Genomic DNA, 24,517 nt, shown 5'->3' on the forward strand with positions numbered 1-24,517 from the left:
CTGTGGGAAAGAATGCTGAGGATCCTCAAGCCTCTCCTGCTCATGATGGTATTGAAACTCCTTACCATCTAACATCTTTTCAGTTGGGCTGGATGACTTATTCAGCTTTATGAGAACTGATGGAGAACATGCATCCTACCCATTAGAACACAAGAGGGACTAATTTCAACACTGAAACATTCAATTTCAGCCTGGAATACTCTATATATTTAACCCACTGATCATCTACTGAGAGACTTTCACTTGCTCTCTCCAGGTTCTGTGATTGATAGACTGGAGTTGAAATCTGACTGCAGCTTAGGGTGATCTTGTGCTCTAAACAATAAGACAGTAGCAAATCTGTCACTGTAAAATCCACACACTAACATATATCTGTTCACTTGTTCAAACTTTTATTAAGCAGAGTTTATAAAAATGCTTCCTTAAGTCCAAAGAAGCCAGTGTTTCCTGGACTATTATTATTTTTAATGTCGTCAGAATTAGCACGTTGGCTCTCTACAGAGCACCATGAACAGTTAAGTGCAATATGATATGTGATACACAACCACAAAGCCACCATCAGTTCCCACGGATGATTTACATATGAGAGATGGCTTACTATTCACAACACCTAATACCAGGCACTGGAAATATGGGAACTCATCTGTTTTTTCATCTGTGTATTGTAGCTGGATCTAAACTCCTGAGGATTTGGTCTAGTACGATCTCTGTAGCTACTCCATTTCTCCTTCTACTAGGAGGTAACATATCCAAAGCACAGGAACCCGTCATTATTTAATAAAAAGGATTCTAATTACAGATGTAAGAATTAAGTTGCTGGGTTCAGTGACTCTGCAGGAGGCACCTGGAGCTGCTCATTAAATACTTCATCTTCACATGCAGTACAGGGCTCGTAGGAGAGAGGAGAGCTTGGTAGGACTGCAGATTGTGAACTGCATCCCTGTAGTGACATTAAATATTCTTTTGCAAAATCACAGCTACACCACGCTCTCCCTGTCAGGCCATTTTGCTTGGGTTTTGCAGGGCCAGGAAATGTGAATTGAAGTCTGCTGATACGTGGAGGGAATTATCAGCAACACTGCTGCTACCTGCAGCACCACACTTGTACTGTTACCGAGTGCTGTACAAAAGAACCGAAGAGAACTTCTGTGGAAGGCCTCAGAGGTACACCAAGGCACCCAACTTTTCATAGGAGAACTGCCCAACAGGAAGCTAACCTTGGGCTACCAAATTCTCAGAAGGCTTGTAAGCATTCTCTAGGATGTAGGAAGGATGTGCCAGGATTTTAACGTAGAAAACTCTTCCCCCCCCCGTGCTGTACCAAGCAGCCATTCACTACAGGAATGGCTTAACCTGTACTCTCAGTGAAGACTGGTGGGCCACCAGCCTGGGCAAGTGCAAGGTTTGTTGTTGTTGTTGTTGTTTGCATCAGGCTTCTTCCCAAACAGCAAACACCCACAGCATGCAACCTAAGGAAGCTTCCCAACTTACTCCATCATTTCCCTTGAAGGATGTTTCTGGCTAATTCATCATGTGAAATGACATCTTACGCCTTTTATAATTTAGGAAGATAATTGTTCTGCAACAAAAGTATGGTCCCTCCTACCCTGTTCTCCTTGTTGCTTGATTCTGCATCAGGGATGGATTTGTGACACACCCAACAATGACGCACTGCAATTTCCTAAACATGGGATTATTTTGATTTTATTGAGTGTCAAGCAGAATGAGAAATTACATAAGAGAACCACGTTGTACCCTTATCTGACCCCTTATACCTAAGCACTTGTCACCTGGGTAATAGAGCACCCACCACAAAGTTGCCATGGCCAATGAACTGAGGTCCTGAAGTAGAGAAAGCTCTAACTGTGTGCGTAGCAAGTTTACAGCTGACAAGCTAAAATCAGAGCGAGCTGCTTTCTGTGTGGGAAGAGAAAGCAAAAGTTTCCCTCACTGCTCAGCAACATCTGCACATTCAGACATGTTACTGTATGTCCCAAGGCTATCTCAGCTGGGCCTCTTAGCTGGATCTTAGACATACGATTTAATTTTAAGTAGTTCTGTGTAGAGCCAGGAGTTGGACTCAGTGATCTTTGTGGACTCCTTCCAACGTGGGATGTCCTATGATTCCATGATTCTCCCATAAACCCAGCAAGTGTGATGACTACCAAACCCCAGCTGAGATTCTCAGTGTTCCCTCATCTTCATTCTTTGTTTTTCATGAGCACTTCTGAACAGCGCCCTGCTTTATCTCAGGAATTACTTCTTAACCTCACGAATTCTGCTGTAACCAGAAGGAGCCAAGCTCTGTTCTAATACTGCAGGCTAAATTTTACCAGAGCCAAGTGTCATTATAGTCTCCTTCAAGTTCTACATCTTAATGACTAAATAAGATGCACATGAGATGCACTTACCTGCTGGGCAGGGCTGGCTTATCGAAGTATCTTCAGTTGAGAAAGAACCAAGAGTGCAGGTAACACAACGAGTGCGGCTTGGATCTGGCTCCTGCCCGACCAAACAATGCTAAGGGGAAAAAAGACAAGCTCATCCCAACAGGCCCAAAAGGCCACTGCTATCCAAAGCTATATCCCAGGGACACCTGAAGCAGGACATCAGCCAGTACTATACTCTGTCTTGTGCTTCCTCCTTCTCTGTCCTCTCTTCCTTCCCAGCACTGTTTCAGGGATATTCTCCGGGGATAATTTCTAGAAGCACAAATGATGCTTCAAACTCCAAGCTCCTTTGGGGCCTCAGCTGAGGGTTTTAGTGGTAGGCAGATGATGTGAGCACTAACACTCTCAAATTTTAGATGAGAAATATTTATTCCTCTTAATACAGGCCATTTGTGGGAAGTCCTACATCTACTACACCACTGAACTGTTTCGGACTCTTCTTTGCTGAAGAAAGTTCAGCAGTATCCTCCTATTAAACCAGAGGGCTGTCCTCTCCCAACAATACAATCACATTCAGGCCCTGCCTGTCAGGAAGAATGAAAATTTGCCCTTGAAAAGTAACATGCCCATTCTGTACCTGTCTATCTCGTCCATCTGGGCAGATGTAATTATCTGGGCATTCCAGGCACTCCAACTCTCCCTCTGGAGAATACTGACCAGGACTGCAGCTCCTCTGCACACCACTGCGTGGATCACATGAATAGCCATCTGGACACGCACGGCACCCAGCTCCGTTCTCTAGGCTGAGATAGCCATTGGGACAAACCTGCAGTAAGATCACAAACACTGTTAGATCCACAACAACATATTCTTTGCATGAATAATGTACAAGAGAAAAGTTTCAAACATCCTTAGCTCAAGTGCTAGAAAGAAAGCAATTCAAAGTCTGGCCTATGAACTCTTGAGAATTCCCAACACATACTTTTTACTGTCAAAAGAATGTAGTGCAAAGAATGAATAGAGAAAGTGCTGCTCACTGTTTACCTGGATGGACAACCAGCTTGCTCTGAGCCAAATCAGAGCCAAATACCAAGAAGAAATTTCCTGGAAAAATTCAAACTAGTCTGCAAAATATATAAAGAAGCTTAAAATCAGATGATTCAAAACATATGCCAGCAGAGGTAGAAAACACTACTTCCACCTGTTGGCTCTCCTTCCCCAGCTTACCTGGCAGGCTGTGATATCCACCTGAGCTGTAAGTTCATTCACTGTTCCCAGCGGGCATTTCCTTGGAGCTGCTTGACCCCCTGGGCAACTAGAACAAAAAGAATTACAGTTTTAAAACTAAATTCTTCCACTTCTTTGGAATTCCATCCCCTAAAGCCCAGTATGGGTGTTGTGTAGCTACAGAACCACACCCATCACCAACTGCTCAAAAAGCTTCTTCAGCCATGGGTGGGTGAATTCAAGTCAGATCACTCCAGAACCTTGGGGGGAGCTAATACATTTATTGTGTTTGGGAGGTCAAGGTGCACTGCTTGGACTGCACATCCATGGACACAGATGTAATTATTGCAGTAGGAGACCTGGCAACCTGAACTTAGGCTCACGATGGTCTGTATGAAACCTGTCTTTCACAGTCTTGGTTTGGAATTATGTCTGAGAACTCCGAGATGACCATTACCTCTTGCATTTGAAGTGAGCTGGGTGTGGCAGAGAAAGCAGCCTGAATGTTTTTCTCCTGAGGAAGGCAGAAGCATCCTGGCTTCAGCACCTCTAGAAATCAGCCACCAGCCCCTGCAACTCATTGCTCTTTGTACCCAGGCTTCCTTGTTTTCAGGCTACTGTTCTGTGCTCAGCTAACATCCCATGTTCTGACTGGCGTACCAGTAAATAAGCAACCTGGACACAGAATAAATTTGCCAAGACAGGTTTCCCTGGACCGAGTGCCAGACACTTTGTGCTCCTTTTAAGCTGAAACTCAGCCTACACTTTGCTGCCACTACAAGTACAGACAGTACTCCTACCCTGCCCCTCCTAAATACACAACACAGAATACACAAAATCTGTCCTAAGTAATCTCAGAGGGAATTTGGCTTCATCAAGCTTACACTTCCTAGGAACACACAGGCTGCCCACCTTCTTTCTTAGACTACAGCACTATTGTGTTGAAGAACAAACACTTCCATTGATTTTAAGGAGAACTGCGAACGTGCCAATCACTGCAGAAAGCCCCAGAAAGCCTTATTATGTGAAGATAGTGGTTTTTCCCAGTCAGCTGATTTTTCATCTATGAGGAACTAGCACCACACTTTGTGCCCCACCTCCTGGTCTGCATTACGAGGTAGCTCTCAGAATTTTCTCAATGTAAGAGGACATTGCAAATGCCCCAGTGCTTAACTTCTTATTGCAGGAGCAGAAACGCTGAGCGAGAGGGAAGGAAGGAGACTTACTAGAAGCCCGTTGGACACTCCAAGCAGTTGCCAGCCGTGTAGTAATGGCCCTGCCTGCAGTCTATCAGACACTGGGTCTGGCAGTCCACATTGCACCCTGGTGAGAGGGAGGAGGTCCCTGTAAGAAAGCAGAGGAAGAAATCTAAGGTGGCAAAGAACAAACACTGAAACCTCCAAGCTAAACTACCAGTTATTATTACACCATAATGTAGTTTCTGCACAGCTCTATCACTTGTGTTAATAGCAGCAGCACTATTAATACATTATTTTAGCATTAACAGCGCTGCTTTGCCTTTATAGAGAAGCGGTGTTAATGAATGGGACGCAGCATCCCAGCAGTGTAATGACTAAAAACCAAACTGGAAATATTCTAAGCATCTCGTTAGAAGGAAACTAAATCAGTAAATCTCATGTTCTGCTGTTAAACAAGTGCCTCATTGTTATTATTACTGTTACACCTACATGAATTACCTGACTTCCCAAAGCCACCCAGAGAGTACCAAAACTGGAAATAAACCTAAATTTCTGGCTTTACCATTCAGCAACATTATATTCCATTATGTCCATTACCACACTCACTCTGAAGATTGGTGGTTAAAATTAAGAACAGGTTTCTTTTCCAGCATGAAAATCAGTTTCTGTAAGACCTGTGGGTAAATACTCTAACCACAAAATTCTGAGGGAAATCCCAATAGGCTTTGGATCAGCACCCCTATTTCAGATGCTTTATCAAACCAAATCAAACTGCTCTCTGTAGGCAAAGATGCCTTTATCATCTTTCAAAAAAGTCACATTTTGTTTGCCAGAAAGCTGAAAACCTATGTTTTCGTCAGAATGCACACAACACAGTCTGGCGGAAAGAGCCAAAGGATGAGAGAGGTACTGCAGTGCTGGGTGATCTCAACCAAGACACTCCGTCTTTCTCTGCTTTACATATCTAGTCTACTCAGTGAAGACAATTTTAACCTCCCCTTTTGAGGAAGTCGCTCCACATCACGTTGTGTCAGAGAAAGGTAATAAAAGCTCAGTAAGGAGTAAGGTATGCAAAACCTGAACTTCAGAGCATGGAATCAACAGTGTTACTAGCTCCCTTTTTGCATTTCTTAATTTTGCAGGACTATTAGATTTAGATTCTAATGTGCCACTGTCCTAATACAGTCGTCTGTTTTGAAAAGTCAACTTTGCTATAATAACAGCAAGGATTTTACATGAAGTTCTGCACGAAGGGCTTCTCTGTGTGCCTGTACCTGAGCACCAAAAATGAGTGTGCAGGTGTGCAGAAAAGTTCTTATTTCAAATTTTATAATATACCTAGTTTATTCTGATTTTTTTTTTCATTTTCATACTAAGCTGTCTGTTCCACACTCAGACGAGCATCTTAGTGTTATCATTATCCCAAAACATGGCCACATTGGTTCTTTTCTGTCTTTTAAAAGATTAACACTTCTTTATGAAAGCAACCCCCTTTCTCTGCCTGTTTTCTCCCCGGATGAATTGGAAAAAAAAATATTATGCTTTTGAATGAACTGCAACCAGACTTATCAGTTTATAACCAGAATGAGCAAAGCAACTGTCATGTCTAATTCCTTACGGCTCTCAGAAGGTAACAGTGTCAGCACCAATACAACAACAAAAACAAGAAGTTTGCCTGAATAAGAAAGTTAACCACTCACCTGTCAGCAAGATCCTGAAGCTACAGAATAAAATCAACCAACTCAAAGCATTAGCCATGGGGGCTAGTAAACAGCTCTTAAGAAAATGCTCGGAGGCTCTGCTGAAAACATTCCTTGAACATCTGGCGTCGCCTTTGCTGAAGCCCAATGTAACGAAATCCCTCCCACGTAATTACTTTCCAGTACAGCCTGAAGTGAAACAAACACCAAGCAGCAGAAAGAAAGGGTGGCCAAAGAGCTAATCCCGTGTAAACTCCCCCCTAGCATTAGTGATGCTAAAAAGTGAGAGAACTCCTTCAAACATAAGATAACACATACCTTCCAAGCATCCTATGGGCAGGGAGCTTTCACGTTTACTTGTCATTAACTTGCAGATCTGTCTAGCTGCTCAGAAAGATAACCATATGAAAAGGACACCACAGGGTCAAAAATTTATTCTTCTTCAGCCTCTATGTGAAATATTTTTGCAGTCTATTTGTTCTGCAATTTCAGGTTCTTCCTGGAATTTGAAAACCCAGGTGAATTCTTTGTAAAATTAGATTCTCCCCTGTAAAGTCTCCTATCTTCTAGCTAAGTTTTCTTGTTGTAAGAAATACCTTTTGATGATGCACAAGGCTAAACTTCATGAAAGCTATGGTAGTGCTGGGGAGCAAACAGAACTTTGGGTTCTTCTGCAAGTGTAAAACAAGCAGAATATATCCTGAAGCACTTTCATGCACATTATACTTCACAGCAGGCTTCTGTTTAAAAAAGAATTCTCCTACTTTTACAAGTAACATGAAAAATTAAAGATTCAGCACCTGCTCCAACGAAGACTGCAAAGAGATCCTTTTTTTTCCCTGGAAGCTGCAATATCCTCTCTTCGTTTAACTTTCTATAGAACCCCCTGGAAGCCAGAGGCTACTTTGAGCTCTGGAAACATATCAGTTACCAGCAACAGAAAAAAAAACGTCTTCCAGCTTTCACAGACACAATTCCACTGGGATGCACGAGTCAGACCAAGGATGCCCATTGACTAAGATGGAATTACTGGGGAGAACTTCTGTCCAAATAAAAAAATAAATAAATCCTCCATTTTCTGTACCACTGGAGTTTCTATTAAGAAATCTGTATGGCCACTCGTGTGTCTTCTCACTTCTGCAAGCCTTTAAGAGGGCAGTTGAGGAGGACAACTGGAGAGTCCAGTGAAATCAAAGCTCACTTTGGGAAGAGCAGTCCTACCACATGCACAAAGGATTTCACTCTGTGACCATTTAATTTTCCTTTTCAGAACAGGATCTGTATGCAGTTTGGACCAGAACACGAAGTGCCTGTTATCCTCGAATTGCTTGAGTCCTCTAATGCCAGATTATGTCAGAGCATCTCCGGCCAGGAGGGCGCAGAAGCCCTAACCACGGTGGCAGAGTGTCTGCAAACAGGCCTCACGCCCGTCTTCCTAACTAGCAAAGCACCATCTGTTGCACTTTATAAAGTCTTTAATTAAACTCCTCCAGTAGAACTCAGATATATCTGTTTCTTCCTCTTCTGCACACAATTCCTGGAAATCTCTGCAATTATCTTATATTACAGACAAGAATTGCCAATTAAAACCTAATCAGCGCAGTGTAAAGGCAGGCACCAGGCCAACTGCTTCTAATTTTCTTCCCGTTTTCGACCCACTTGCCCCTTGTACTTCGAAAAGTTCAGAAAACACAGAAGACGCAATAGAAGGCAGAAGAGGCAAGAAAAATGGTTAGATTCACATCGCCTCATTTCCATTTTCTTAATAAACTGTGAAATTATCAGATTTATGCACAGATAACACTCAGGTCAAACCCAACCCTGCGGCATGTGCTAGACTAGGACAAAGAAAGCATCTGCCACCTGTCTGGGGACTCGTTTGGGGAATGAAATACCGACTTGGTGCGCAGAAATGGTCAGTCCTCCCTCTGGCCAGCTGAGGTCTGAGCAGGTCGTTGACTCACAGCAGGTCACCCACCCTGCTGGCACAGCATGAAGCGTTATCTGGCCATAGAGGTTGCCCGGTTCGGAACTCTGAACCTCTCAGCACAGGTTCTGACATCCAGGGGATCAGCACCAGTTTTGGACCAGCCCACTTCGTCCGTCTCTGCAACAGCAAGAAGCTGAATCTGGCCTGACGGACTTCTCTGTGCTGCCACAGAAATGAGCTGCTGGGAGACCAGCACAATAACCTGGGACTCGCTCCAGGACGCTGCGATTTACTTTCACAGAGCAGCAGCAGCATTCATCTGAAACATCACAAAGCCCCGTGCAGTTTGCACTGGACGGTAAGCCGTAGCTATCCATTCCTGACTATAAAGAAAACAGAGTTTTGCTATTATTTTTTCCTCTTCTGTCACGAAACAAATAGATGCAGATTGAATTATAAATCTGGGCTGACAGAAGTAATGTACAGATACGTGAAGAAGACTCCAGCGTGGAAAATAAATAGGTGTGTCCTTTTCTTGGCTGGAGGCATTGGAGACTGTACGACTGGCGAGTATCAGCATATTCATTCCTTCGGAAAAAAACAAAAAACAGTTTGGTTTCCAGAATTGACATATTCATCCTCTCTCCACCAGTGACTTGACTATTGCTTCAGCAGACCTGGCTGTATATTAAAAGGGTTCCCGTCTTTCTTGAACTATTTGGTCAGTCCCAAAATTATACTAGTGGTCCTTCACAAAACAGAGAGGTACTATTTTCCTTGCTTTGAACACCAAAATTCATTCTGCTCAGCTCACTGCCAACAGCAATAAACCACTGGATGTCTAAGAAGCATTACTACTTACCTTATAGCAGAAAAGTACCTTCTTGTGATCTCTGCTCTTCACCTGAAGTGCCAGGGAATACACCTCACCTTGCAGAAAGCTGCAGTCAGTCACACTGAAATTAGTTCGCTTTCTGTGTAGGCAATTTTCCTCAGCCATCAAACCTCATAAAAAGTCCATTTCCTAAATGAAAAGCATGCAAATACGCAAATTTGCAAATCTCATTTTACCCACAGTAAGTCTTCTGGGGAGAAGGGAGCAGGGAGGGAAAAGGAGGCACAATGGGCTCAAAACTGTGGAGAGAGGCAGGAAGTAGAAATCACATTGAGAATAGTTTCATTACTTATATTTGCACAGATAGAAGTTCTTCAACAGCTTTTAGAAATTTCTCATTAACACAGAAGGAAAAGATCTGTGAGTTTCAATCAAAAACATGCTTTGTTCCTGTACATAAACAAGTACATTTCAACTTTATGCCCCCACTTATCTCATAAAATGGCAGGAATTATGCAAACGGCTAAGGGTGGAGTCTCCTCCCATCCACTTCCCTCTCTCTTTTTTCCTTTTTTCCTTATTATTGTGCAGATAGTGCTGCTCGCATACCTAAGGATTAATGCATTAATATTCCACCTTCAGAGCTGCAAAGTCAGGGCCACATCTTTCTTGCATGAACACATGCATATATTTACACACAAACCATCAGAAACAACTCTGCAAGCCCCTGCTACTGACACCTGTAAACCACGTGCATAATTCTCATCTGCTTAGGGGCTGCTGCAGTGCCCCACTATGCACACAGCCCAAATGTTCATTAACATGCCCTTAGCATTAAAGCCCTTAGCACAAGGCTGGATGTCACAAGATAGCAATACCTCCCAGTATGGAGCCTGCAGATATACTCAGCGATGCTGCAGTGATACAGAGGCTATTTTCCTGTTACACGGTCCCAGAACAAGTCGAGTGCTGACAAAAAAAAGCTGTGAGGTTTAAACAAGGCACAGCAAAGTTCAGTGACACGTTAAATACAAGCAGACACCATCACAGTCAGGGTGCCAACAGACACCCAACACTCAGCTATCCTTCACGGATAAATTAGAGTTTTTCTCCTTATGTGAGCAACAACAGCAGTAAAATAGCAGTGTAAAATTATCCCATAGCTTTATTTTGCATGCTGTTTTGCATGCTAAACTTTATCCCTACCGAACTAACAAAATTAAATGGTAAATTTATAAAGGCAATAAACTTTGAAAAGAGAGCGAAGTTAAATGGTTATAACATAGAATAACACAAAGATCTTCATGCAAATTTAGATTAAGATGCAGAACAGCTTTCCCAAATCACCTCCAGTAGACCCAACATAGGTGGCCAACGGATTAGAGCAGCATAAAAGCAGCAGTAGGGAAAGGTGTGGAGGCCGGAAAAAAGGGAGGAAATCCTAGCTCTGGAGAAATCAACAGCAAAAAACTCTTGGATTTCTGCAGGACTAAGATTTCACCCAACAGTGTGCGCACCTAATACCAACACTGCTTATCAACTCTGAAAGAGTTAGGACCAACAAGAAATAACCAAAATTTGCTGTATTAGCAAAGCCTTATAGCATTCACATACACACAGCATCAGAGGCAGCACAGGTAGGCGAAGACACACATGCAAAGAGGCTCAGCTGGGAGAAACTGTCTTAACAACAGGTGCTCCTATAGTTTAAGCAAAAAGTAATGACAAAAAATGTCATCTATTTCTCTCAAATGGGTAAGATGTGCTTGGTCTGCTCAGTACCCATACCCACGGAGCAGACAACCCTGCCTCCTGTCCCACACCACATCAAACTCAGAGCGCCTGGCCCATTCCCATACCAGCTCAGACCATTTTCCCAACATCCTGCCTTCACCAAGGGCTAGCAGAAAATGCAGATGTTAGAAACTGGGCCAGAACAGGCTGACCCCTTCCTTGGTTTATTCTCCCACAGGTTTTGATTTTCTCTGGTAGACAGCTAATTATAAAACGCAGCACAGGGTTGTCTCTGGACATCATTGCAGGGCAGGCAAGACTTCCAAAATTTCATAAAGCCTGCTTCATCACCACACATACTTCTGTTGGTACCTTCTTAGATAGCTGCACTCTGAATGGACTCAGGCAGCATTTGTTAAAATGATTACATAATTCCATTGCAGTTTAAGAAAATTACACTCCGGTAAGACAATGCTCAAAGCCTTGTATTTCTTTGCACTGCTCTTAGTAAAGGGGCCTGGGAAGGCTAAGTGCCTTTTAACCTCCATTGCCCATAGCCCCTCAGCTCCTGCTGTGCCCAGCAGCAAGGACAACTCCAGCTGCCTTCCTCTCCTTGAGCTGGATTAACATCCTGCACAGATTCAGTGTCAAAAAGGAAATCCAAAATCACACTGAACAGCTATAACGCTGTCTTCTGAAGTTTCCACTACTGCAATATTAAACATGGTCTGGAAGGTGTAGGGAGGGATAGGTTAACAAATGCATTTTGTTCGTTGCTCTGAAGTAAATGAATAGACAGAAATGTAATCAGTGATGCTGACTTGGTGCTGCTGCCTGTTCCTTAAGCAGGAGGACTGGACTGTAAGCTCAGTGAATCAGAGCTGACTCTTCAGAAAATGAAATGAGAGGAAGCGGGCCAGTGCTTAGCTACCAAAGCAACCTGATGCTGAAATTACCTAGAGAAAGAAGCAGGACAAACATGCAGAGGGCTTGTTAAAGAGAACAAGGGGAATATTTTTGAGCATACAGAATAATAAATAGGGTTGGCTACACCTCCATTGTGTACTAGTGAAATCTTAGCCTTGAATAGGACCAGCAAAGAAGAAAATATTTTGGAAAAGCAACACAGGGATTCTAGGATTTTGCTACAAAGCAGGCAAAAATAATTCCATTCAGAGTGTGTGGTCTAGAAGAGATCTTTAGCTTCTGCCTGAGCATGTTTCAAGGATCTCAGTCCTTTGTTGTCTCTTGACCCAGCTCAGAAAAATTACTCTAGGGCATCTCTCCTTGCAAGCACCATGGTCTTCACAGACAGACAATGACATCCAAAAGTTGACGGAGATCAGTGTGTAACAAAAGGAACAGGGCTGATAAACACGTTAGAAGCTGGGATAGGTTAGAATCAGAAAGGGGCTGAACTAAAACAGTGCTATCAGTTGTGAATTTTATGCCCATAGCTGAACTTCATCTCCAATTTTATCAGACTGGGATAATAAAACAGTTGGTGCTATTAAAGTGATGCCCACATGTACCGCAGTAGATCTTCATTTAATATTTTTAATAAAATAAACAGTGTTTGTGATTAATAAAAAGTACTACCAAACAGCTGCAGCCTTGTTAATTTTATCTCCCATAACTGGAAACAGAGCAGTGTTTTCTGACTCTGAAAACAGCAAAAGCCTCCCAGCATTAGATCAGTCCGCATGTAGAGCCAGTATATGGAGAGGGTATGACGGGTAAATATGGGCAATGTAGAGCTAGGGTGTAACAGTACAGCAGTATTCATCAGTGAATGACCGGGCAGAGTAGTCTCTCTGATAGATTAGAGGCCGTTTTATAGTAGCCCTGTTACAGAATGGTGCAGTTGGGTGGTTGGCGGTGACACTATTTACATATTTTCTATGAAACAGGAATAGAAAGCTGTTATTTTTACAGCAGAATATAGGGCAAACATGGTCATTTAATGCAAATCTCCACAGAATGGAAACCCAACTGTGTGTTGAATGTGCCAGCTGCAGCTGTTTATTCCCCTCCTCTCTGGATGTATGTGAATGAGGTGCTGTAATAGCATGCTCTCTTCCAGTAAATACAGCTATGGAAAGGTATTTGATTCAAAAGTACAAAGCAAACTGCAGAAGAACAAAGCATGGGGGTTTAAAAAAAAAAACAGATTTCCAGTCCTGTAACATGCATGAAGCGGCATACAGTCCAGAAAGGATCTTAACTTCAGCACCAGAGCTTTTCTTCGGTAAGACACTGTCATGCATTTTATTAGAAAAAAGAAATTGCTACCGCAAGAGAAAAGCGGCATTAGCTGGTGACCTGGAAAAGTTTGCAACATTTTATTTGAAATTGCCCCCACCACTTCCATTAGATATTTTTTGCCTGAATTCTTAATTAGTACAATCACTCATTCTGCACTACGTACTAGAAGACCACTGTATGATCATTGTTGACTTACGCTCAAGAGAATGGGGCAAGTGGCCCTTAGGAAAAAGGGAGTCTTACTTCTTCCAGATGAGAATAAGCTTAAAGCCTATTGCATCCTCTAGAAATCTGGATCCTGTCACAGAGGAGCTGAAGTAACTCCCTTTTTAAAAGCCTGCTAAGACCTTGCAGAAAGGTTTTAGCTTGGGAAATTGGACTGTCAGAAGTCTCCAAGGCCAAAGCAGCAGCTCTAGTGTCAAAGCCTAGAAAAAAAGACGACTGAAGTGAGTGCCAGCAGCAGAATACAGAGTGACTGAAGAGATATTTCAAGAAAAAACTAGCCTTTCAGAAACATCAGGCTAGTAATTTGTCAAAGGCTGCAAGTGTTATATTAAGGGACCTCACATAACCCATCAGAGGCACACAATGATTTCTCAGTCTCTTCATCCTGAAGTACTGAAAAATTAGATGCTTCAGTATCTGAATCTGAGAATTCCATTAAAGTGACAAATGGCTTCTAACAGGACAGACAAAGCCACTGTGTCTGTCCAGCCAGGAAGAAAACTTCAGGCTAGTCATATCCCATCAGGAATTTAATTGAAAGGCAAAACCATTAAATATTAAATAGTGTAGCTAGCTGAATGCAGAGATACAGAACACGCTACAGCCCTCCAGGCAGCACAAGATTTGTCAGAGGTGGTCACAGTACTACCATCACACACCTCCAGGGTGCCGGAGAAGGTTGGATTTTATGCATGTTAAAGAAACCACTCCAAGTGCCACGTGACTTTATAGGCACCTCTGCACAGAGGAGAGCAGAGTCTGGCCTAGCACACGTACATCGGCAAGCTGGGATGCAGTCAGTTGAACCTGTTGTTCCTTGCAGCTCAGCTGCCTCATATCACAGCTTGTTACAGCAAGAGCAGTCTGAAAGCAGTTACCAAGGCAAGGATATGAGCTCTAACAACTTATGTTACCCCGTTAGTTTTGTTTTGCATTCATGCGTTTCCCCATCGCACCTGAGATGAGGGGAAGCAGATATTTAAATATTGCCTTTAGCTTCCTGAAGCTAGTAAACAACCACAGGATCCTGATTTCAGGGTTTTTTCAGCATGTGACTCAGACTCATTTTGCCACTCACAGGTGGCTGGGTGCCTGTTTATCCCTGGAAGGTTTATACAGCCTGTATCATATAACTACAGGTGGAGTTCAAGAGATGCCTTGCAGCAGTTAGAAATGTTAAGAACAGAAAAAATAACACTAGCTTTATATGCAATGCTGATGTACCCTCCTGAACAGTGTCTGAAATAGTTCAGAATCATTATTTCTAAACAGGCTTAGATATCTTAATAGCTACTTCACTTCATTTTTTCTACTTTTACTTACTGTAGAGGTGTCACACAACTTTACCTATTGAAGAAACAAGTATTTTAATATGTTAAGATCGGTCCAGTTGTGTAGACTCCTTTCGTTCAAGTGCTTGAATTCAGCCCTCTTCTCCCTTTCAATAGCTTCAGCTAGCTTTTGCGACTGCCTTTCTGAATCTCGACCATATTTTTAAGAAGAACATAGCACAGCCTCCAGAGCTATCTCCAGCCTGGTTATGACGAGCTGAAGAGATCTTCACTTGCCTTAGCTCCACAACTGTTAGAATAACCTATTTCTTTCAATAACAGCTACACTGCACATACTAGTGTTTATTCTGTTCTGTGGCTCATTCAGGAAGCAGCACTGCAAAGTATACACTTCCTCCTGGAAGATCCCTTCTGTGGGTCTGAAAAATCCTTCAAGGTGACACATGAAAAAACTTGTTCAATGGGAACTTCCAGATTTTAGAAACAAGTTTTTAATAGAAGCAGAGATCAAGATCATTTGGCAGGGAACAGTGTTCTTCGTACACTCTGAGAGCTATTACTTTTCTTTGCAAACTCTTTACCTAGTGTGTTCTCTCACGTGAACATCATGAGGCAGGGTAGCAATTGTATCCTGTACTTGAGATACTGAGGCACACGATGCAAACATCAAGAGGAATTTTCAGGGCTTCTATCCCATCATATGCTAACCATACATCTAACCCTTTAGGCATTTACAACATGCTGTTGTAGCCTTACATGTTTTCTACCAAGCTGATTTCTTACATCTGTAAAGGACTTGCCCTGAAGTGCAGAAGGTAGCTGTCTGGAGTTGTGGCTCCTGCTTCGTTACATGGCCGTGAACCTTCCCAAAGTGGCAGTGTTATAGGACAACAGTAAAAGCAGCCATTCATCTTCATTGTAGTGCCTTGTCTAAGACCACGAAGGACACATACAGCACAGCAGGAACTGAACTCAAGTCTAAGTCACTGAACTCCTTAACTTCAGGACCTCCTCCTGGTTCAACAAGAACCAGGCACCTCTGCACACAAGCAGTTTCAGCTGCTATCCACATTACCATAGCACCTGACTGAATGCATGAGATTCAAACATTAGCCTAATACCTCAAAAAAAAAAAAAAAAAGCTTTTTAGATCCAGCAAGCAGCGAAGTATTGACTTCGGGGCTATTATCTGTGAGCTTTTGATCCACAGAAGTGATACATTTCAAAGTTTCTTCCACCTGTGTAGTCCTCTAGCTAAGAGAGCTTATTATATAGAAAAATCTGTCACAAGCTAAAATGGTCTGCACAGCCCTTCAGAGACTAGCTGATAAATTAATCTGTAGATAAACTGATTTTAAATATTTGGGTGTACACTTGGACCTTTTGTGTTGCATCCTAAATCTGCAAGGTGCTAATGTGTCCTCCCATTCACTCTTAAATACTATTATCCCTCCTTCCCCACAGCTTAAGCTGTATATTTACCCAGGCAATTACTGCAGGAAGCTAAGTACTTTATAAAACTATGATCAGTTGGCAACTGTCCCACTGATCTTTACCTAGGCCAGCCTCACCCCCAAAACATATCTGTGGGAGAAGATGTGCAGCCACACTTTGAGGTACCCATCTTTCCTTTTTTCCATTTGTTTCTGAAAGCCAAGGCTTGGGTTGTGAGCCAGCCCACGATTTTTTTTTTATTTTTTATTTTTAATTCCTGTTTACCCTAGCATGAAATTGTTTTCTAGGTAGTGATTAATTCTGCTGAAATGTTTCCCACTCATTGAGTAATGTGCTGTTTGAGAAGACTATGCTGAACCACAGCTTCCCTGTTATCAGCAGTGTCATTACAGCTGTGTCAAACAAGCCCTTTAGCATCTCCCATCAGTTACAGCATCTCTTACTAGCTCCTGTGTGGTCTGGAGGTAGTGTGTTAGCTTAGCTTCTCAAACAAAATGGACAGACTAGCACACGGCATAAAGGAACGATTGCAAGCTCACTATTAGCTTCTTTTATACTGATTGCAAAAGCTTGTTTCATACTTTGAGTACGCTACGTCTTACATGACATTTATAGTGCAGGTGGTCTACCCTGAACACAGGGTAGGTATCACCAGGCCATAAAGTGCTCAGCAAGTGGGACACGAGGGCCTGTCTTCACATCTCATGTCAGACACCTCGCTCAGTTTTCTGTTGACATCCACAAAGAGTTCAATGTCCTTCAGTTTTGGGGCTGATGACAAACCTCTGCATACACAATTAGGAAGGAATAACAGCACTGAGCTCAACACCAGCTTCTAATGAGAGATGTTACACCAGAACACTGCACAAGATTGTTATTTTTTCAATGGGAGAATAGACTTTAGAGGAAGGCTGAGGAATCTGGTAATCTTCAACAGTAGGCCAGAGTCACTTGGGCATACTACTAATTTAATGGGGAGAAACCATATGGTACCAACAGATTTTTAACCTAAGACATAACAAGACTTGATAACCTTTAAACCAAACTCCTCTAAATTGAGGACTGCCTTCAAAAACCAAACCAAACCTCTAGTTTGAAGGAAGCAACCAGACCTCTACCTCCATGCATTCAAATCAAAAGTAGGTGCCTTCCTAGGAGCTATGCTTGACCCAATCACAACTCCCACTCAAAACAAATTTCAACAAAATTCTGAGCTGCACAGAGTTAGATTAGCTGACCTAACAGTCGCTCTCCTGGCCTACAGATGTTTTCCAGAAGTTGCCATTTCATGAACTCAGGGTAACACACCCATTCCTCAGACTTAAGATCCAAAGCCAAGGAAACATTTGGGGCCTAGAAATATATCTGACATTCTCATGCAGCATTTCAAGTGCAAAACATCAGCAGAAACTAAGAAAAACAGAACTTAGGCAACTGACAACAGCACAACTTTCACCTACTCCAACAGACCAGGCTTGTTACCTAGTCCTACCACTAAGATGTATTAGTAACAGAATCCTACAGATTGTCAAGGTGATTTTTCCCTTCTTCTACAGTGGGGCTATTCGATCTAGTTATCTCCTGCTTGCCAGAGAGCTAGGCAGCAGAAGTGTATGTGGATGCTATTGTTCTACTGCCCAAGTTTTTCAGCATCAAGAGAAAACTATATGCATGTACACATCGTTAGGAATTAAAAGGGTGTGAACCCAAGCAAAACAAGGTAACTTGTCACATCTTATGAGTTCTGCTGAAATGGTCAGTGCTTTGATTTCATCCTTTATAATCTCATGTCTGCAGTAGAAAGCATACGAACAACCTGTTTCTCCCTAGTTTGCATTCCTTCCCTTTTGCACTGCATTTTCCTGAGAATCCTCTCTTCAGAAGGATTCCTTTTGTTTAAAAAGGGGCCAAATTGAGGTTTTCTTTGACACAGCACAGGGATTGCATTTAGTTTTGTAACTTTCAGTGTTGTGACAGTTTAACCCAGGGGTTAGTTTAGTTGCCTGGTTATTGTTGTCACGTTTTAATTAGCAAGCTTCTCTCCTTTCAACTCCTTCGCAATTATCTTGCCCTAGCCTCCTCCTGTTACAGCATTACCTTTCCTGTCTCATCACTTTCCTCACAGAAAAGAGGGTGGCTGAAAGGAGCAGGAACAAGAGCCAAAGAAGCTTGTTTTCATTTTTCTATTATGCCGGCACAAGTGGAAAAATCCAAGATTGTCTGAGCAGGGGGAGTAGAGCCTTACTTGAGCAAGCTCTTCTCCCTTCTACAAAGTCATGCCAAGGCCAGGTTGGATGGGGCTTTGAGCAGCCTGGTCTGATGCGAGGGGTCTTTGCCTGCAGCAGAGGGGCAGGACCTAGATGATCTTTAAGGTCCCTTCCAATCCAAATCCTTCTATGATTCTACACAGCTGACTTCCAAATTATCCATCACAGCTGCTGCGGAACTAAGGTAGCAAAGGATTCCTTTCCTATGCTTCAAGATCACTTTGAAATGCTTTTAGCCAAGGCAGCGGACCTGGACATTCCTCATCAATTAAACTGCTTCGGGCAAGAAGCCACTTAGTACTTTTAGCTATTCTTATCCACGTGAATAAGAATGGCAGAATTTGGACCCTTACTAAAATCTCTTCATTAGAATATTTAGTCAAGAACAGAATTTAAGCAGACTTTTTCCCCCACCCCTCCACCTACTCCTTGACCAGCAGGTATTTGCAACTCTTGGCACTGAATGACTTGTGTTAATGTTTCAAGAGATCCCAGCAGCCAGTCTCTTACAGGAATTACCCATCGCTCACAGCTGGACTTGTTCTAAATCATCAGCTTACCTAGAAAGCCTGTACGACCAATTTCCAAGAACACAATCATGTGCTAGATTCTCTTACTGGAAATTCAAGTAGGAAAGGGATTATTTAATTTCACTGGGTCAAAAATATCTAGTAGAAAAAAACAAAAGAAAAAACCTACAAAGCCCAAATCCTTGTTCTCCCTGTATTTTGACACATTCTATTTACATTTGAAAAATGCGTGTCAAAACTCCAAAAAGCATTAGTTAGATTTTTGGATGGTCAGTTTTCCTCTAGAAAGCCACAAAGTCACTCACATAGCATTCGCTATGAAGATTGTTTTAATTATTCTCCTTTCCCCATCCCTATTTCAGGGGAAAAAATCATTTAAATGCCAGCTCTGAACAGAATTTATATTCAGAATGGTTATTGCTTTAATTATTGTTTGTCTATGAAATTTCCAAGAGCATCCCTCTTAGGGGACATCTGCAGCTTGCCAGCTGAGCAGCTGCCTGAGAGATAAGGCTCATGGGCTCTTTCTTCCACTCACTCAGTACAAGTTCCCACCTGATGCTCAGGCAACTAAAACCTGAAATCCAGGACCGAGGCTGATCTTGCTACCCCCTAGGACAGCGTGGACATGCCTATCCTGCACAAAGGAGAGTTCAGATATACAGGGAAGCATAACACTGTGCAGACACAACCCAAGTCTCAGCAGAACAGCAATGCTTCTGTAGCATACAGATATTTGATCTAGCCAACCTGCGTAATACTATCAGTTGCTTATTTTAGCAACAGTTGAAGACCCTTGCAATACACTGCTCTGTACAGTGGCAACAGCACCAGTACAAGCCTGCAACCTTACCTCTCAGGTTTAGGTCCCCTTCACATTTAATAGGGTAATACACACACACAATAATGTAGATCAGGTGACACCAACATTAAGAACGTACCATTCCAATCCTAACAAAGTCGTTCAATTTATTAAGCCTGCACAAGTAATTTAACATGATTTTGAAAAGCTGTATTAGATCAAAATCAGATGACAGCCAAAATGTTTTGTTATGCCACCAAATGCTGTGGCTTTTGTTGCGAAAACCCATTTGGCTTTGAACCTAGTTTCCCTTTCGTGATCTATTTAACTGCACAGCAGACTACAGCTGGCATTTCACGACACCATCAAAACTTCAAACCAGCACTGCCTTCCAACATTTTGCAAGCCAGAAGAAAGTGTCACTTAGTGGCAACACCTCGAACTATCGCACTTAGCCTTGGTGCTGGTAGGGATGGTGACATTGGCTGGGCATGCATGTATTCTGTTGAAGATACATTTTCACAAACTCAGGGGAGTGACACTAAGAAACGATTCCTATAAGCATATGGTCACTAGTATTAAACTAGCCCACAGCAGTAGTGACAAGAAGCTTTACCATATGATAGTTGTTCAGTGGATGAAGTTGTATGCAACTTCACAATAAAAAAAGCTTCTATTGCCTTCCCCAAAACAGGCAATCAGCAGTTTTATTGGCAAACAGACGCCAAGGACTAAATGAGCCAGTGATCATTAATGCTCATTACAGGTCAAAGTTGAGTACTTGAAACATTGTCTACTCTGTAGGGATCTGACTGATAGATGCAATGAGTAGACAGGAAAAAGCCAGCACATCCATCATCCCAGCACCTTTTATGTATGCACAGAACTGTTTTGCCCTGATTCAAGTCAAAGGTAAAATTCAGTGGATAGAAATGTGCATCTATTTACAACAGTCATGTAAAATGGAAACTCTGCAAGGCCAATCACACTACCCATCCTTACCACCGCCAGCATGCTTGAAAGCATGAAGCAGTCCATCTTGCTAGCTTCTATTAGTACTCACCTATGGAGACAAAATCCATCTCTGGTTGTGGGAGTACAGGGAGACAGAATTGATTTTTCAGCCCCCTGCTGATGATCTGTGAAGTTGGAAGCATCATTCTAACAAGCCAAGTAAACACAAGGAAAACTGGCTGGATTGCACAGGATGGAGGGACTGAATATTATTTCACAAAGGGACTGGAGTGCCGTTAAGATGCTTTATGCTTTGCATTCACTCAGTAGAACAGAAATACTGATAGTTGCCCTAAAAGAAACACATGAGGAGCAGAAGACACTTCACATACCACAATTAGACAGGTCCAGAGGTAAACTGCCCTAATGTGTGCTACGTTTTCATAGCTGTACAGAAGCCATGTGTAAAGAAGAGAATCTAATAGAAGATGGCAACAGTTACTGCTCTATGAAGAGCAAGCAAAAGTCTAAGAGGACATTTTATATTACATATACATAACTGTACTCTCCCATCAGCATCAGTCCAGGTACTGCTTCTCCACTGAATGAGTGAATTTTTATAAACTCACACACAAATGTCCCCCCAGTCAAGACAGATTTACTAAGCTATGTCTTCCATAGAGAACTCACTGCAAGATGCCACTCCTCAAAGTGCCTGCCTCCCCCTCCTTGAAGGAATTGAAATCAGCAGTGCAAAGGTAGAGCCTCTCCTTCCATGAAAAAGCAAGCTTTCCCCAAAGGTTAGTGACAGAGCCCAGGGACCTTCAAAAACACCATCTGTTCCAAGACAACAACTGAGCTCTTCAGAGAAGAATGCACTGCAGTATTTTTAAAGTTGTCAAATACCATGAGGCATTTCTGTAGTGCCTTGCACAATTTAATGGAAAATGCCAGTCTTGCTGTAAGACTTTCAAATTTAATACAGAGCAAACCCCTGCTGCAGAAATTCCAAGAGTGTATCAATAAGGCCTGTAGAGAACTATGTTTTCCATTAAACTCTACAAGGCTTTATTTAAACAAATAATTTAGACAACTTGATTACATCTCTATAAAAATTGCATGAGTCTCAATTCCCATTAAATTCCACTCCTTTTCCTTTTGGGCCCAGCACCACACACTTAAATGACATTCAGAGTCTCAATACACAGCAGTTATAAAGAAAAGTCATCCCACAGGTGTAGACAGAGAAGGTAAAGAGACCTGCCACAGTAAGATCTTGGTTTTTATCTTCCCTCAAATATTATAATATCCTTTTAGATACTGAATCCCTGAAAATTTTTCAGCTTTATTGTGAATTTGCCTTAAACACTGCAGCATCAACAGCTGCAATGCCCAGTCCTCCGCTTACAGAAGCTGAGTTGATTTAGCCATCAGTGGACAGCTTCTTGTCATCACCCCAGGCAAGCTGAGCCGCCAAGCTAGGGAACTGCTTCAGTTCAGAGTTTAGGAGGCACCCACTTGCCACCACTCCACTTTTAACCATTTTCCATCCCCAAGAACTCAAGTGAGCAAAAGCCTGACCACACTTAAAAGCGTAGAACTGTAACGTCATTCAGGCTGGGAAAGACCTCCAAGATCATCTAGTCCAACCTTTAACCTAGTACTAAAGTCCACCACCAAACCATGCTGCTCAGTTCTACATCTACGTATTTCTTGAAGACCTCCAGGGATGGTGCCTCAACCACTTCCCTGGGCAGCCTATTCCAGTGCTGCACAACCCTTTTGGTAAAGATATTTCTCCTAATACCCAACCTAAACCTCCCTGGCACAACTTGAGGTCATCTCCCCTCCCAAGCACCAAGTGATGAGAAGAGCCCAATCCCCACCTCACTACAACCCCCATTAAGGTAACTGTGAAGTACAATAAGGTTCCCCTGAGCCTTCTCTTCTCCCATGCTAACCGCAGCTCCCTCAGCTGCTCCTCACAAGACTTGTTCTCCAGGCCCTTCACCAGCTTTGTTGCCCTTCTCTGGGCACACTCCAGCACCTTGATGTCCTCCTTGTGCTGAGAGGCCCAAAACTGAACATGGTACTCGAGGTGCGGCCTCACTAGAGCAGAGTACAGGGGGACGATCACTGCTCTAGCCCTGCTGACCATAGTGTGATTTCCACATGGTCCCACAGAGTACCAAAATTAACACACCTGTAGAGCTGTTCCTGAACAACCCTCTAATCCATACACTCCACTATTTTATCTCAGTGGTGTTAAGGGCTCGGATTTAGTAGCACTTGGGGAGCTTGAAATCAGGTCCTTCCCTTGCTGTTCTGCAATAACATCAGTTACATCAGACAGGCTGTCTTCATTTCCCCAAACTGAGAAGATAATACTAACTACACAACCTGCTGAGAATGTCAGATGGAAGAACCATCCCTTGACATACAACTCCTACTAATGCTTCCACCTCGCTTCATATCCCAAAACTTTCCTAACAGCTTGCCTCACACAATCTTGTTTTACAGGCACATCATTGACATTGCTAAGATTTTAAACAAGCCCCACAGCAGTGAACAAAGTTCCTAGCTCCCCCCCCAGGCTCTTCTGACATGAGAGCCCTCAAGAGCCTCAGGTCCATCACATCAATTTGCACACACCATATGTGGCTCTGGGTCCCTACCTGCCCATCTGAAGTGATCGCGCCAGCTTCCAGACACTTCCATGGCAGGCATTCACCTTTCTGCTGTTAACCTACCTTCCAAGCAAACCCACAAAGCCATCAACTCCTCTCGTCTACTTTGGCTAATGCAAACAAAGAGCAATACCACTCTGCTACAAATGGTCCCTGCTAATGGCTTTTCTTGTGTTGCAATCTAATTTAATAACCAACAAAAATGGCTGGTTCAGGAGAAGAGCTTATTTAATGCTTTAATTGGTACTTATTTTTAACAGTTCATTAGAAAGGCAGCACTTTCTGCCTGGTTTTACAGCCTACCTGACCTGACAAGCAGAAGGCCAGCCGTTCGGATCACACAGGGACACTAATTAACAAGCCCCAGGTCAGCGGTCTCTTTACAAACACATTAGGTGCTGCAGTAAGGTCACAGGGGGAAACAGAGACAGCATGCTGAACAGTAAAAGCCTTTTGTTTCCTTGTTCCACCTCTTCTAGCAAGACAGCCCACAGATGGATTACGCAGGCCAACACCATCATCATTTCAGCAAGGGGATTTGGGGAGCAGCAGCATCTGGCAAGAGGCTCTGAATGTCCTGCAGGACTCCGTGTTATCATGTCACCTAGTTTCTGCAGGGGTACATCGATGCTCCAGGGACTACACTGCGGCAGGTAGGACATGCACGCATGACCTCTCCTTCATGTGGTATCTAGCCACTCCACAGCAAATTTATCTGTGGCACTGAGTCACCTTGGAGCAGCTCTACACGCACTAGGGAGGTCTGGGGCACTCTGCTGCAACAAGACTGGCATCAGCTGGAATGGAGAGCCCCAAATATTTAGCAGCCTTCACCACAGTGAATTAGTGCCTGTGATTTTAGGGATCCAAATCCTACTCCCAGGTTCAATATTCATCCCTTGCAAGGAGGCAAAACCAGGTCAAACAGACTGAAGTCTAAATGCAGCTGCTTCAGCCTTACATGGGTTTCAGTCACTTCAGTACAACACTTCGTGTATTACCCCCACGTATCTCAGGCTACACTG

General features: G+C 42.9%; 1 protein-coding gene across 7 annotated transcripts in view; it reads right to left on the bottom strand.

The window, feature by feature from the left end:
- Positions 1 to 24,517, bottom strand: part of LOC310885368 (uncharacterized protein) — a 138,819-nt gene that overhangs the window by 79,988 nt on the left and 34,314 nt on the right. For 3 of the 7 annotated variants that reach the window (XR_014574751.1, XR_014574754.1, XM_083808650.1), the window contains exons 2-8: positions 9,309 to 10,264; positions 6,835 to 9,034; positions 6,517 to 6,705; positions 4,844 to 4,961; positions 3,618 to 3,705; positions 3,028 to 3,216; positions 2,412 to 2,520 (exon numbers count right to left, since the gene is read on the bottom strand). Coding sequence is in view for 1 of the 7 variants with exons in the window: in XM_083808650.1 (XP_083664776.1) it covers positions 2,412 to 2,520; positions 3,028 to 3,216; positions 3,618 to 3,705; positions 4,844 to 4,961; positions 6,517 to 6,574 (562 nt within the window). In the remaining 6 variants the exon portion in view is untranslated. Of the gene's footprint in view, positions 1 to 2,411; positions 2,521 to 3,027; positions 3,217 to 3,617; positions 3,706 to 4,843; positions 4,962 to 6,516; positions 6,706 to 6,834; positions 9,035 to 9,308; positions 13,706 to 24,517 lie in introns of all 7 variants that reach the window. The other 4 variants (XR_014574752.1, XR_014574755.1, XR_014574753.1 and 1 more) reach the window with 3 other exon arrangements.

This window comes from Anser anser (assembly GCF_964211835.1).
Source record: "Anser anser genome assembly, chromosome: 22".
NCBI lineage: Eukaryota > Metazoa > Chordata > Aves > Anseriformes > Anatidae > Anser > Anser anser.